The following is a 13,819-nucleotide window of genomic DNA, read 5'->3' on the forward strand; positions in this document are numbered from 1 at the left end:
AAAACAATAAGAATAAATTTTTTAAAAAGTTTAAATAAATATATCTTGTTCTTCTACTACATATTAAACAATTCTTTAATAACATCACAATGTTTTAAGCATACAAGTAATACGACTCTGTATTTTATTTATTTTGTAGAGAATAATAAGGATGCCACTGAATTTAATATCCAATAAAACTTGTAGCTTTTCGGCAGTTGATCAAAATTAATGTCTAAATTGACGTTATAAATATAATGAGGTCATGTAGATTTTCAAAAAAAATTTATATGCAATAACTTATCTTTCAAATTTAATTTATTTTTAAAATACATACATATTAAAGTAATCATATTAGTTGTTGTAATAAACAAATTATTAATAATTTGAGAATATTCTAAATTTCTTTTTACTCCGGTGTACAATGTCGAATGCGGGATTTGCTAAATGTTTCTCGATTTAATGTTAAAAGTAGCGTTATGTTTTAAGCAAATATTACTATGTATCCTAGCTGGTTAATAAATATGATCACATTAAATAATATTTAAAGCACCTTTAGATAATACATATCAATATTGATCAGATCAAATATATATCAAAATAATAAATAAAACATCACCTTAAACTGCGGAAAAAACCATACATTCCATTACTTAATACATAGAAATAAATATATTATAAACAATTTCAACTATCATTTTGTATATTTATTGTATTAAATTTGTTATTTACTAATAAACAGTTTACAAAGTTCTTTAGACATTGAAATTGATTTAATATAAGATGCAATATCTAATAAGGGTCACTTATTTTATTTCATGAGAAGAGGTTTATTTAATACAAAGTATTAATCTGGCCGCTCAGAACATAAAACACAACTCTATAATCTATTACAATTCTTCAAAGTGTAGAGATTCACCTCTGCTAAATCGACTGATGAACAAAGCAAAATAGGAAAATGTAAAATTCGCAAAGAAAAAGAGCAAACAAAAACAAAGATATACATAGAAAAAAGCTCTCGAAATAGTACTTAAAGAAAACGTTTTCACAAAATGAAAGAAACGTCTACTCACTCTTGAATTAACTACACACAAAATTAGCACCAAATAACAAATGTAAACTATATGTTTCTTATCGCAGATAATACAGATCAATTTGTTTATATTTTTGTGATTATGCAATTAGAATTAATAAGCAAAACATAAGAAAATACAAAAAACGACGCGTTACTCCAACAACAGCGCGCACACGACTAAATAACTACAAGACATAATAAAAATCAGATAAATTTGAATAGATGGAAAATAACAAGAAGAAAAAGAGAACAAAACAAAAGTACCAATGACAGTTTTGTATATGTACAACAGCTGGGGTTGTTTTTATAAAAGAAAAACTAATTTTTAAAATATTTTCACAAAATTTTTAACACAAAAATGGACATGAATAAAGTTACGCCTTTAAATTATAAATTTCATAGCATAACAAATTTATATAACGGATTACCACAAACAAATTTAAATCTAGAAATTTACCAATATGGGTCGGATTCTGTGGAAGTGAAGCTGATAAATACAGACTACCCAAAACAACGAAATGCATTAAAGAAACAATTTATTTATTTAATTTTATGTTTCTATGCATATGCCATGCTTTTTTTATTAAAATCTTATCATTTAGCATTTATTGATACAATATTAATAATTTCTCTCATTCCGCTCTTATGGCGACTAAGCTCCTTAGTAGAGTATGGTAAGTAAATAATTATAAATGGAAATATATTTCAAAATGTTTTATGAATGTATTTACCTACTTAAATTCTTTTTAGAAAAATTAATTTTTTGTTATGATTTTGGTATACACTTGCAAATACAAAAATTCTCGGGCAAACAGAATAAATTTGTGGCTGCGTCCCACATACACGATATAGTCATCAATGAAGTTTTAGAAAATGTAAGTAATACTAGATATCATACAATTTAAGAATCTAAGTAATTTATTACATATTACAATTATAATTACAGTTGGATTTTCGTTATTTACTTATTTTGAGAACCAAAGGAAACCTATTTCATAAGAAACAAATAATTCCTATATTTATGGTAAGTTTGCATTGAAATACCTATATATTTTAAAGAAATTTCTTTTTATTATTTTCAGATATTTAAACCCACTTATGAATGCTTAAGCTTAGTTTACAAACATCTTAATAAAGTGATGGTGAAAAACTAAAATTTATATGAACATTTATCAACTATTTATTTATAACAACATTAAACCTTCTTCTACAAGACTGCATTCTTTTAATAAACAATCCGCCTGTAAAGTATTAATATTTATTATTTTCATTTAGTTTTAAATATTTCATCAAATACCTACTTTTGATTTCTTTAATTCCTCGCTTATATTTGGTATTTGTTTCTCGTCGGGCATCTTTAGATGGACTTGCTCGATTTTCATTTCTACGCTTACCAAGTTCTTTAGTTCTGATACACAGGTTTGCTTCATCATTTTGCGATATTCATTTGTGGAGCTGCGGTAGGCAATGCAATTTGTTTGCAAAGGTCGTATTTTAAAAATCTGTTGTAGTTTTTCATCTAAACAATTCTTAAATATAAGATAATAATACTTTAAATAATAAATTTTGTAGTATTTACCCATTTTTTGTTTGGTTTCACGTTCAGTTAAAAAGAAATCAAAACATACGCCAAATTACAGGGTTGTATTGTTTGTTTCGCTGATGTAGCCAGATTAATAAAATTGCTAATAGGATTTTTTACCAAATTAAAAAAAAAGGAAAAACGAACTTAATTCTTTTCTCAATTTATCATTCTTAAAATAAATTTTGGATCAACAATTGAGTTAGGTCTTTGACAGGAGACTTTCGGTTATATGTATGTATATTTCTCTATGGTAATTACTTTTTATGTTTTTTTCCTATTGTTTCGTTTATCAGCTTAACAATCTCATATAAAAATACAACACTGTTGTTGTTTTTAATATTTTGTTTTGCTACGTTCATCTTAATTTTTCTTTATAGCCATTTCTAAACAAGAACTTTCAAGATTAGTGAACGGTTGTTGCGTGTTTCTTTAATAATAATTTTATAGAAAAATTATAATAATTAGCTAAATGTTGACAAACTAAAGAAAACCACATAAAAAAATAAAAATTGCGGAAATATGAAATTTAAATAGTTATCCAAAGTTGAATATAATATTCAAAGTGCTTGTGGAAAAGTGACGTCATAGTTAATTATAGGCATTCCTAATTAGAAAAATCTTTATAGAGAAATTGAGCTCTGAAGGGAAACAGTTTATAGTAAACAAAAATAGAATCAGTTGTAGATACTTCCCAAAAGAAACAAAATATTATTTGTTTTAATATTTGAATGTTATAATATTGAAGCAATATTGTGGTGGCTTTAAGTAGAAAGCCTGCCGAAGAATTCGTAAATGTCAACTATGGATATATGAATACAGCAACCCCCTAAAGGTGAGTAATATAATAATATATTTAATTTAATATTTAAATCACGACATGGAAGAAAAACTTAAAGAAATAATTGATTTTTGAATTGTTTATAAAGGCGTTGGTTGTTCCATAAACAATAGCATTTAAGTATTCTAGACCAATAACGATGTTATCTTAATTGTAAAGTGCTGCTATTTTTAATTTATTTGTTTCATTCTAAAAATAAATGTGGAATTAAATATTTTACTATTTCATGCTGTTGCCTAATTATTTTATTCAATATATGTTTAATATATGAGTTGGTCTTGATGACAATGAAAAATGAAAATAAGCCAGGTTATGTTACGTTAACTGGTTTAATTAGTACTAAGACACGTTTAAATTCTATAAAGTTTAAAGTCATCTTGATTAGAATATACATATAAAGGTGACTGTTTGTATAAGGCTAAGATTTAGATACAATTTCTGCAATTTGATCAGTATAATAATCAATAATCAATACGTAATCACATTAATTATTTATTTTTTCTCTAAATTTATTTTTAAATGTAGGACCTACATATTTAAAGATAAAATTTGAAGGATCTTGTCAAAAAGTACAGTTCATAGAATATCCAAATTTGAATGATCAACATTAATATTAAAGACATAATCTGTTTGTTGCAGGAAGTTGTGTTAATAATAAAAATTTATTTACATTAAATAAAATTAAAGACACATACCTATTTACATTTTATTTTTCAGTATTACAACTTATAAAACTTCCTTACCTAGTTTACCCCACAAAACTTAACCTAAGAAATACTCAACATAATTCTCATTATAAATCTGGTCTTCCGAAAATTCCAATAAAATGAATCGTTCGGATTCTATAAGAAGAGATCGATCATTCGATAGTGTCCTCAATAAGCTAATGCGCATGCGTTCACAGAACCATGAAAGCTTCAAGGCGGCCATGTATAATTTCCTAATAGCTGCCGGTATAGCTGCTTTTGTAGCAGTATGTTTTATACTCGGCCCATTTGTACGGCCGTTACTGTGGGCCTTTTTAATGGGTGCTGTATTATTTCCGTTTAAAAGGAAATTAGCGCAGTTATTAAATGGTTGGTTTGAGAGACTGGAAGAGCGTGATTCCAATGTTCTAGTAGCTTTAAGCTTAGCACCATTAGAAGCGACTGAAAACTGTGGTAAATTTCTGGTGGATTGGCTAAAGGAACATTGGCAAGTGATAACAGCTGGTGTGGGTATTGCTTCATGTATGAAATTGTTGGTGTTGTATGCTCCTAAAGGATTCTTATGCGCAGTTTGGCGTTTGATAGTGTTTTCCCACTCACTATTTGTGCAAATGATTGGCTTTTTAAATATATATTTGGTAAGTAGTGTGTTTATTTAAAATTTTTTTGTTTAACTCTCTATTATATCTAACTTCAGTTAGCGGCCATTGTTGCTGTCTACTTAACGTCCGTCTATTTCTTTTGGAAACCCTCCAATAGTAATCGTTTTGTTATTGCTGGTCAGTCATTATGGATTGCTATAATAAGTTATGTTTGTAGCTTTTTGGGAGCTCTTCAAGTACCTGTATTTATAATGATTATGTTATATGTGGGAGCCTCTATAATTTATCATCTACGTATTACCGAAGAAACTAGTTCGATTGTGGAGAAATTGAAAAAACTCCTGGATAAAACTGATTTCGAAAAGTCTATAAGTTCATTGAACTTTAAGAACATAAATCAAAATTCGGATATCGAAGATGTTTCATTTAGTGAAACTATGGATTCGGTAGAAACTCTCGAAGCCTATGAAGTCAAAGAAGATATTACCGAGGTGCATCAACATTTAAGTGATACATATTTTAAATTCTTGTTTTATGCTTGCATAATAACATTTTTATATCGTAATGTTTGGATGTTTATATTGGCGGCCATACCCATATTTATGCATCTACTGTTTACTTTGGGTAAATATACTGGATTTACCGATTTCATAAGTGCCAAAATTAATGATATTTATGAAAATATAAAGGTAATATTCACATTATGCAATTTAAGATTTTCTTAATATATATACATATATGCACGTATTTTTTATTAATATACTTTTTAGTCTTGGTCCATTGAACATCATTCAGCTGTTTTGCCACTTTGTCTTCCTGGCATTTTAGAATTGAATTATAAAATCAATAATGTGGTACGCAATTCCCTCAAATCTTCTGTGGATTTGGTTACCTCAATTTTAATGATTATTTTGATGATACTCATCATTGTTTTCTTGGGCGTATTCTTTTGTGTCAACATATATTCGGAAACCATTGAAGTGGCCTATTTGGGCAAGGATCTGATTAACAAAACCATAACAGATCGTCCTGAATTAATTGATATTTTACCAGCCAACATGCAGTCTTCGATTGATGATGCCCTAGACAATGCCCACCATTATGGTCGTCGCAAAATTGAAACGTATATTGATGATTGGCTTACTGATGCCGATCCCATCCATGCCACTAAGCTTAAGGAACAAATTTTAGATGTTTGGGATCGTTTAATACAATATTGGATCGATTTTAATAAATCAGATTCGTATGGACCTCGCGTACCCACAGATGCTCTAAAGAGTACCTTTGGCGAAATTGTAGATAATCCGGGTAAGTTAAATGTTTTATTTTCTGTATTTAATTTGGGAGGGTCTTGGTATTATTGTTTAATTTAAAAACTTGTGTTTATTTTAATTTTATTAACACTATTTTGCAATTGCTACACATTGCGATACACAAAAATTCCATTCACCAACAAACTAATTCGAAAACCAACAAAACCTTTCATAATTCATGGGGATTAACAAAATCATTAACATTTTTACTAATTGAAAATCAGACACTACAATTGAATTAAATAGATTTCAATAAAATAGGGTTTTAGGTACAGTTTCTGCTATGCATATTTTTCCATGAATTTAGGTTTCGATAGAAATACAAAAATTTTACCTCAGTGAAATATTTGGCTATGCACTTTACGATCAACAAATTTCTTTGCATTTTAAAAATAATGTTTTTTTTGTGAAAAAATATTTCTTTGTATTGGCGTTATGAAATTAGAATTTTTCTAAATTTTTTGGGATTTTTTCTTTCTTATTTTTGGAATCATGTTATTTTTTAAAAAATTAACCTTGTTTTTTGCTAAATTTTGGGTTTTTTTGATACATAAATGTATATTTGTTTTGTTTATAAGATTGTTTGTTTTTTGGGGAAGAGAGTATTTTGTAAATTTAAGCTTAATAATTTGGGAATTATTTGTGGAACATATCCGAATTGGATTTCTGAAAGATGATTTTTATAAAGAAAATTTAGGTAAAAAATTAATCAATTGTGTATTTTCTAAATATAGTTATAGATACATAGACATTGGTAAATTAATTTTCCCATCTATAGAGATCCAGTAAATTTCAATCGAAATGACAAAGTCATATAAAAATTTTTAACGACATTGTGAATATAAACACAAAAACATTTTGTTATTAATTAATAATTGCAGATTTCTTAAATTATTAAATTGTTGTCCAATGCAGTCCTAAGTCTATGTTTCAATGTTTCAAAAATATTTAAAACAAAAGTGTGTGTTTCTTAGTATTTGTAAATTCCCCAAAACAAAAAAAAAACAAACATTATTCATTTAAACCAAGTCCCGTGTATAAAAAAAGTAAAAAATTGAAGTGTCTGCTTAACATGCATGTTTCCATGGCTAACAAAAAGCAATGTGTTTTTAATAAAGGACATTTTAAAGAGCTAGTTTTAGTGGCGAAACAGGGAATCATTGGCTGGGCCAAAAGCAACACACAAACCATAATGGAAGTGGGTGAATCTCTGTGGCATATAATACGCACGAATCTATCCATGATAATGACATTTACGGGAGATATACTATCGTTGGTGTTATCTGGTGGCCAGGCTTGTGTTGAATTCATATTGGATATGGTAAGTAGCAAAGAAAATTGTAAACAAAAGAAATGTTTTCTATTATATGTATGTATGTTTTATTAATTATATCTATAGATTGTTTTCTTTACGGCCCTCTTCTACTTACTTTCGAGTAGTCAAACTAAATATGCTCCCCTACAAGTTACCAAATATTTGGGTGTGTCATCTTCGGGTTCCAAAATTGCCGAAGCCTTGGAAAATTCCATATCTGGTGTTTTAATTTCCATGTTTAAAAGTTCTATATTTACCGGGCTCTTCACCTGGTTGGTTCATACCATCTTTGGGGCTCGTATTGTTTTTCTGCCCTCTGCCTTAGCAGCCATTTTATCAGCTGCTCCATTTTTGGGTAGCTACTGGTGTGCTCTACCGGCTTTGTTGGAAATATGGCTGGCTCAAGATCGTTTATATGCCGGCATTGTTTTGTTCTTATTGCAATTCTTTGTGCCACCCTACTTTGAGGCAGCTATATATGCTGAAATGAAAGGGTATATTGGCAATTTATTTGGTTTATTTTAATTAATTAAACGATTAATTTAATTAAACAGTGGTGGTCATCCTTATTTAACTGGTTTGGCAATTGCTGGTGGCATGTATTGGATTGGTTGGCAGGGTGCCATATTTGGTCCTTTAATGCTATGTTTCTTTATTGGTATTTTTGAGGTGGCTGCTGTAGCGATGCGTGCAAATGAAGATGCGAGGTATGTAGTTAAAAATTATATTTTAATTTAATATATGTACCTACATAATATATATGTAGGTTTTCCTAACTTATTTTTTGGGTTTTTGAAGTATTTAAAGCTTTGTTTTTTATTTGAAAGAAATTGAAGAAATACAATTTAAATAATTTTAAAATTCACTTCAGCCTTTCTCACAAACTCAAAAAGAACACCGAGTTAATACAAATTAAAATTTTATGTTCCGACTAAATCTTTTATATATTTTAATAAAAGTATATTCATTAGAACGTGCCTTACAAAAATTCTTTATATTAGAGGTACGGTATATTAATTATTTGAAAAATATTACTGGTTTTTTTTCATTAATATAGAAAAGTAAAGAAGTACTCTTTATGAATTTATACTTCACTCGGCTGTAATTCAGTATGGAAATAGTACCATTAAGTTCCCTTTTCCTTTATTCTAACTTTGCTCCCAATTCTGGTTTCCTTTTGAGTACGTGTCAAGTTTGAAATTTTGAATGCAAACGTTTTTCTGTCAGTAATATAACTTTAACGATAATTTTTTTTTTAAAAGTACAAAACTGCTTATCCGAATTTAGCACAGTCTAGCTCTTCATACTCGAGTTCAAAATAAAACTCTGTTTGTCTGTCAATTTGTTAAAAAAGTACCAAACACATATCGCTCTTGATCAACAAGAGGGAGGGTTTTAACTCAAAATTTTAAAATTCTCAGTAAAGGCCAAAAACTGTTGTTTTTATATTTTAAGAGAATTTGAAAATCCGAATACATCATAATAAAAAATTTCCATTTGAAAATATATTTACATTGTTTTTCTATTAAATTATTGCAAAAAAAATAATTTTTCTGAGTAAATACCATTATTCTCCAACTTATCGATAATTTGTTTGTATTATTTTATCAACAAAACAGTATTTTCAGCAAAAAGTGAAATTTTAAAAATTTTCAGTTGATCAAGTCCGATATGTATCTGCTCATTTTATAAATAGATGAAAATTTATTTTAAATATCTGTATATATGTACGTGGAATATATAAAATTACTCTTGAATAACTCGACTTTTTAATTTTTAATACAAAAATACTTCGAAAAGGTGTTTAAGCAATCTTAAATTTAAATTAATTGGCCTATTAATCTTACAGCTTTTCATAATTGTTCTCGAATATTTGCTTTTAATAAAAAACAATTCTTTAATATTAATATTTTTTAATTTATTAAAAACAAATAGTATAATTTAAATTATTTTCTCTATATTTTTAAAACCATTTTAATATGTTCTAAAACTAAACATATTAGAGGCTAATTGAAATCATAATTATCATTACATTTTTACAGACGTAGCTCTGATGAAGATACTCGTACAACGTGAGTTTGCTTCCATTAAAGATGTCGGCATCTTGAAAAATAAATCCATGAACATAATTTATTATACTTAAAGCATAACACACTTTTTAATTCCAATTAACATTTAAGTAGTTAAGATAAATGTTGCAAATTGATACTAATTCAAGTAACAAACAAATTTCTAACAAAGAAACATTTTGCTAATTATCACTTACAAAGATTCTAACATTTCATTATCTACGTATCTGCTCGTACATAATTAATACAAATTTCAATTTCTTCTATTAGTTTCCACAAAAAAATCAAAATTATTTTTTAATTTTTTTTAATTTCAAATTTTTATTTTCACGATTTTATGCTTTTGAAATTTTTATTTACTTTCAATGTTGTATCTGAAATGTCCTATTGTTTTTTTACATATTCTTTTTCAGTGCACGTCGACATTCCTCTTTTGATTTTTACTATTGATAATTATGTATGTTAGTTCCATTGTTTTTAATTTTTCTAACTATTTTTCTAACAACGTCCAGCTTATTTTACTCTACTACAACGAACGAATTTCAATTATATTTAAATGAAAATATATAAACCAAATAAACTATAATGTAACTGTTTTAAACATGACGATCATTTATTCCAAAAAAAAATACGACAGTATTTAATTATTATAAATATGTTTATCTAAAATTATAAAATAATGTTCACATTTTTTTATTTACACTACCTCGAATAATGATCTTAAAAGATCGTCAGAAAAAAAATCAAATTTCATATATTTATGTTAAATATTGTTATTAAGTTTATGTTAACAAGAGCTTAAATTATAATTAAATTAAATACATACATTTTTTATTTTATACTTCATTAAACTAAAAAAGAACAAATAATAAAATCTGATATTTAAGAATTCAGGCTAACTACAAAATAAAATATGGTCAAGGGAAGGAGTTTTATTCTTGTTGCAGAATATTCTTGCAAAATAAAAAAATTTATTAATTTTTATTCATGAAATAAATAAGTTACCAATTTTATCAAAATAAACAGATATTACATAATTGAAGCGACTCCTCTATTAGAAATGGAATGAATTAAAATTTATTTATTTATAGTTAAAAGCTCTTTCCCTAATTCCATACTAAGCGTCTAATATTTTAACGTTTAACAAACTCATTTAACAGCATTTATTTTTACTAAACATTTCTTTTTTTCAAAATTAAATAGTAACATAGCGGTGGTCGATGCAATTACAGAAATGAAAAGTGTCAATAATGAGAATAATAAGAAAAATTTAATAAAACTTAACTATGAAACAAACAAATTGGCTGAAAATAAACCAATACATTCTACTACAACTACAGAATCTAGCGAATCGAATAAAACAGTTAAAAATTTAACAAATAATAAAGTAAACGATACAACCGAAGAAAATAATTCTCAAACAAGTCCAACAAACATTAAGAAGATGAATGAAAAGTTGTCGGAAGAACTGGAAACCTCAGTGACAACAACAAAAGATGTTACTGATAATAGAACGCAATCGTTAGGAGATACCATAAATGCTGCTATAACTGGTGAAAATAAAGGATTTTCTACACCAGCACGAAAATCGGTGGAGCTTAAAATAGTTACTACCACATTTCTACCAACTTCTTTTGAGGAAAAAGTGTGTTAATTTTTAATGTTTTCAATATTTTTTTTTATGTGTATTGTAGTTTACTTTTTTCTACATTAACATTTTGTGCTAACACCATGTCTAATTTCTATGTAATTAGGAGTATCAATAGAGTGCTTTTCATTATTCCTGCCAAAGGACTTGACCAATGTGTACTTATTAAGGTGACATCATGGGTGAATTGAAGCAAATCCTAACGATTTCATGTTTTTTACATTTCACCGTCCAAATTCTATAATCAGCTGTTTTCCCAATGTCACCTAATTAAATTCACTTTGAACTGGACTTTTACATTATTTTCTCATTTTAAAAATATATAGTATTTTATAAAAATGTTCTTGTAATAAATATTGTATATTAAACTGTCTCTATGTTGTTTTTTTTTTAAATATTTATGTATGTCTGTTTCTTGAGTATGTAATCAATATAGAGTAATTGGAAACATTTTTTGAAAACTATATTCCGTAATTCCACTTTCAAAACATAAGTGATTTTGTTACCTCCTCAAAAAGCCTTCAAGCTAAAAAAAAATGTTGAAGTAGTTCAAAGATAATGTAATTTTCACGACTTCTTAAGCAATACTACACAATCCATTATAAACTGATCCGAAATACATTTCGGTTCTTATCAAAAAGTGGTTTCCGGATAATCTCCAAACTTATATCCAATAGAAAATTTATGGAAAATCGTAAAAGAAAAAATTGGACCCCTAAACTCAAAAAATAAGTTGTGGGAGAAAATTAAAGACGCGTGGTATTCTATTCTAAATAATACTTGTCAAGATTTGATCGATAAGTGCTAAGAAGGTGCAATGCTGTACTTAGAAATAATGGTTATAGTACAAAGTATGTATTAGCTTTTGAACCAAGATTTAAGTTTTCTTAATCGATAGCGGAGTCGATTAATGTTGAAATCGACTTTCCGACTTTTGCTAATTAATTAAAAAGCATACAATTAAAAAGAAACAAGTAAGAGAGCTATATTCGGCTGTGGCGAATCTTAGATACCCTTCACCAAATTAAACTTAAAAATAATTTTTAGGTAAACAAAATTTAAAATTTTTTTTTTCGAAATTTTTTTATAAAATATTTTTTTTTAAATTTTTTCTTTTCGAAATTGTATTTTAATTTTTTTTAAAAACAGTTTTTTTAAATTTTTTTTAATTTAAAAAAAAAAATTTTTTTTCGAAAATAATTTATGACAAAAAAAAATTTTAATGAAAAAAAATTCGGGTTAAAAAATATTTTTCCCGATTTTGACCCATTGTAGATCCAACTTACTATAGCTTCATCGTGGCAATAGACTTTAAAATATCTATCATTAGATATCCATATTGTCTATATTAATGACTTAGTAATACAGATATACAGTGGTGGCCACCAATTTAAGACAAATACTTGAATTTTTTTCATCAACTGAATTTTAAGTGCGATAGAGCCAAAATAAAAGGACCTCTAAGGGTATGAAATTTATTATTAATATTTCTAGTTTCTGAAAAATGTTTGGAAAAATCGGTAAAACATATATGGACAAAGATATGTGGAAATACGTTGACCCACCTCAGCGAACATCCGCTGTTAATAACATAATATGACCGAAACTAATGGAACTAAAAATACGAAATTTGGTCCGAATATTTTATAATAATAAAATTATAATGATATAAATGTGAGAAAATATGTCTATTTAAAAAAATTTTTTTTTGGTCAAGTTGTAGAAAATATTTTATGTGTTCATGTTCAATATACACATCTGCTCAAAATAATAGATACACCTAATTGGAAAAAATTTAAATGGCGGTAACATTGAAAATTTCCTCGCAAGCGTTAAGAATACATCATATTATTAAAATTTCTATCTGGCAATGTCATGTCAGTCAAAAATCTGGCAACTATTTGCTTTCATGTTGATTTTTAAAAACGAATTTATTTGAATTACAAAAAATTATTTGCTCATAAAAATAGATACACATCAGTAATTTGTAATTTGTTTATATACAATTTTTTTTTTTGTGCAATTTTTTGTTCCTATTTACGTGAAACAGTAAGTATAATTTAAATTTTAGCAACAATTTTATAAAAAATAGGACTCTTTTGAAGAAAATGGGACGAAATCATCATTGTACCGAAGATGAGAAAAAAATTGTTCAAACGATGAGAAATCAAGGAAAATCATTACGGGAAATAGCAAAGAGCATAGGAAGATCTTTACATTTTGTCCAAAATGCTTTATCTAAAAAACAAAAAAGAGAAACTCGCGGTAGACCAAAGAAAACCAGTCCAGAAACAGATAGGCGGATCGTCCTTATGGTTAAAAAAGACCCTTTCATATCATCGAAAGCTATTTCTGCGGAGCTATGTAACGAAATCAGTCCACAAACAGTTCGTCGTCGTCTTTTACAAGCTAAATTGCCGGGAAGAATTGCCAGAAAAGTGCCACTAATGCGCCAAAAAAATATCAAGACAAGATTAGAATTTGCTAAAGAGCACTTACAATGGTCCGGGTGTGAAGGCGAAAAAAAAATGGAGAAATATTTTATGGAGCGACGAAACAAAAATAAATTTGTTTGGAAACGACTGCCAAAGAAATGTACGCCGACCAAAAGGAAAAGAATTCCACGTTAAATTTACAAAAAAGACGGTAAAACATGGCGGGGGAAACATAATGGTTTGGGGTTGCTTT

The 13,819-nt window shown here is 27.4% G+C and overlaps 3 protein-coding genes across 7 annotated transcripts; 2 read left to right on the plus strand and 1 right to left on the minus strand.

Moving 5' to 3' along the window:
- Nucleotides 1-1,373: 1,373 nt before the first annotated feature.
- Nucleotides 1,374-2,305, plus strand: PIG-H (Phosphatidylinositol glycan anchor biosynthesis class H). Its single transcript, XM_065515548.1, has 4 exons — nt 1,374-1,728; nt 1,805-1,929; nt 2,001-2,078; nt 2,137-2,305. The coding sequence occupies exons 1-4, from the start codon at nt 1,413-1,415 to the stop codon at nt 2,206-2,208; spliced, it is 591 nt and encodes a 196-aa protein (XP_065371620.1). The 5' UTR covers nt 1,374-1,412; the 3' UTR covers nt 2,209-2,305.
- LOC135963622 (uncharacterized) lies at nt 2,106-2,716 on the minus strand. The gene is made up of 3 exons (XM_065515549.1): nt 2,634-2,716; nt 2,356-2,573; nt 2,106-2,295 (listed from the first exon to the last, which is right to left on the minus strand). The coding sequence occupies exons 1-3, from the start codon at nt 2,635-2,637 to the stop codon at nt 2,239-2,241; spliced, it is 279 nt and encodes a 92-aa protein (XP_065371621.1). The 5' UTR covers nt 2,638-2,716; the 3' UTR covers nt 2,106-2,238.
- A 318-nt stretch (nt 2,717-3,034) lies between these two features.
- LOC135963623 (transmembrane protein 245) lies at nt 3,035-11,504 on the plus strand. 5 transcript variants are annotated; one of them, XM_065515550.1, is made up of 9 exons: nt 3,035-3,471; nt 4,195-4,822; nt 4,882-5,475; nt 5,557-6,094; nt 7,218-7,420; nt 7,499-7,908; nt 7,969-8,121; nt 9,457-9,486; nt 10,687-11,504. In XM_065515550.1, exons 2-9 carry the CDS (start codon nt 4,304-4,306, stop codon nt 11,135-11,137), a joined length of 2,898 nt encoding a protein of 965 aa, XP_065371622.1. In that variant the 5' UTR covers nt 3,035-3,471; nt 4,195-4,303; the 3' UTR covers nt 11,138-11,504. The 5 variants fall into 5 exon arrangements, with proteins under 5 accessions (XP_065371622.1, XP_065371624.1, XP_065371625.1 ...); XM_065515552.1 differs by having other exon boundaries at nt 7,230-7,420; XM_065515553.1 differs by having other exon boundaries at nt 7,242-7,420.
- Nucleotides 11,505-13,819: the final 2,315 nt, after the last annotated feature.

The sequence above is a fragment of the Calliphora vicina genome, chromosome 1, assembly GCF_958450345.1.
Source record: "Calliphora vicina chromosome 1, idCalVici1.1, whole genome shotgun sequence".
Lineage (NCBI taxonomy): Eukaryota > Metazoa > Arthropoda > Insecta > Diptera > Calliphoridae > Calliphora > Calliphora vicina.

What these genes read in the sequence shown, in the direction of transcription:
- LOC135963623 (XM_065515550.1), top strand. Translation starts at nt 4,304, where the DNA reads ATGAATCGTTCGGATTCTATAAGAAGAGATCGATCATTCGATAGTGTC. An exon ending in TTGAATTCATATTGGATATG is followed by an intron (nt 7,421 to 7,498) that starts GTAAGTAGCAAA and finishes TTATATCTATAG; the next exon opens with ATTGTTTTCTTTACGGCCCT. An exon ending in GATGAAGATACTCGTACAAC is followed by an intron (nt 9,487 to 10,686) that starts GTGAGTTTGCTT and finishes AAAATTAAATAG; the next exon opens with TAACATAGCGGTGGTCGATG.
- PIG-H (XM_065515548.1), top strand. Translation starts at nt 1,413, where the DNA reads ATGGACATGAATAAAGTTACGCCTTTAAATTATAAATTTCATAGCATA. An exon ending in AAGCTCCTTAGTAGAGTATG is followed by an intron (nt 1,729 to 1,804) that starts GTAAGTAAATAA and finishes AATTCTTTTTAG; the next exon opens with AAAAATTAATTTTTTGTTAT. An exon ending in TCAATGAAGTTTTAGAAAAT is followed by an intron (nt 1,930 to 2,000) that starts GTAAGTAATACT and finishes TTATAATTACAG; the next exon opens with TTGGATTTTCGTTATTTACT.
- LOC135963622 (XM_065515549.1), bottom strand. An exon ending in AGGAATTAAAGAAATCAAAA is followed by an intron (nt 2,296 to 2,355) that starts GTAGGTATTTGA and finishes AATACTTTACAG; the next exon opens with GCGGATTGTTTATTAAAAGA.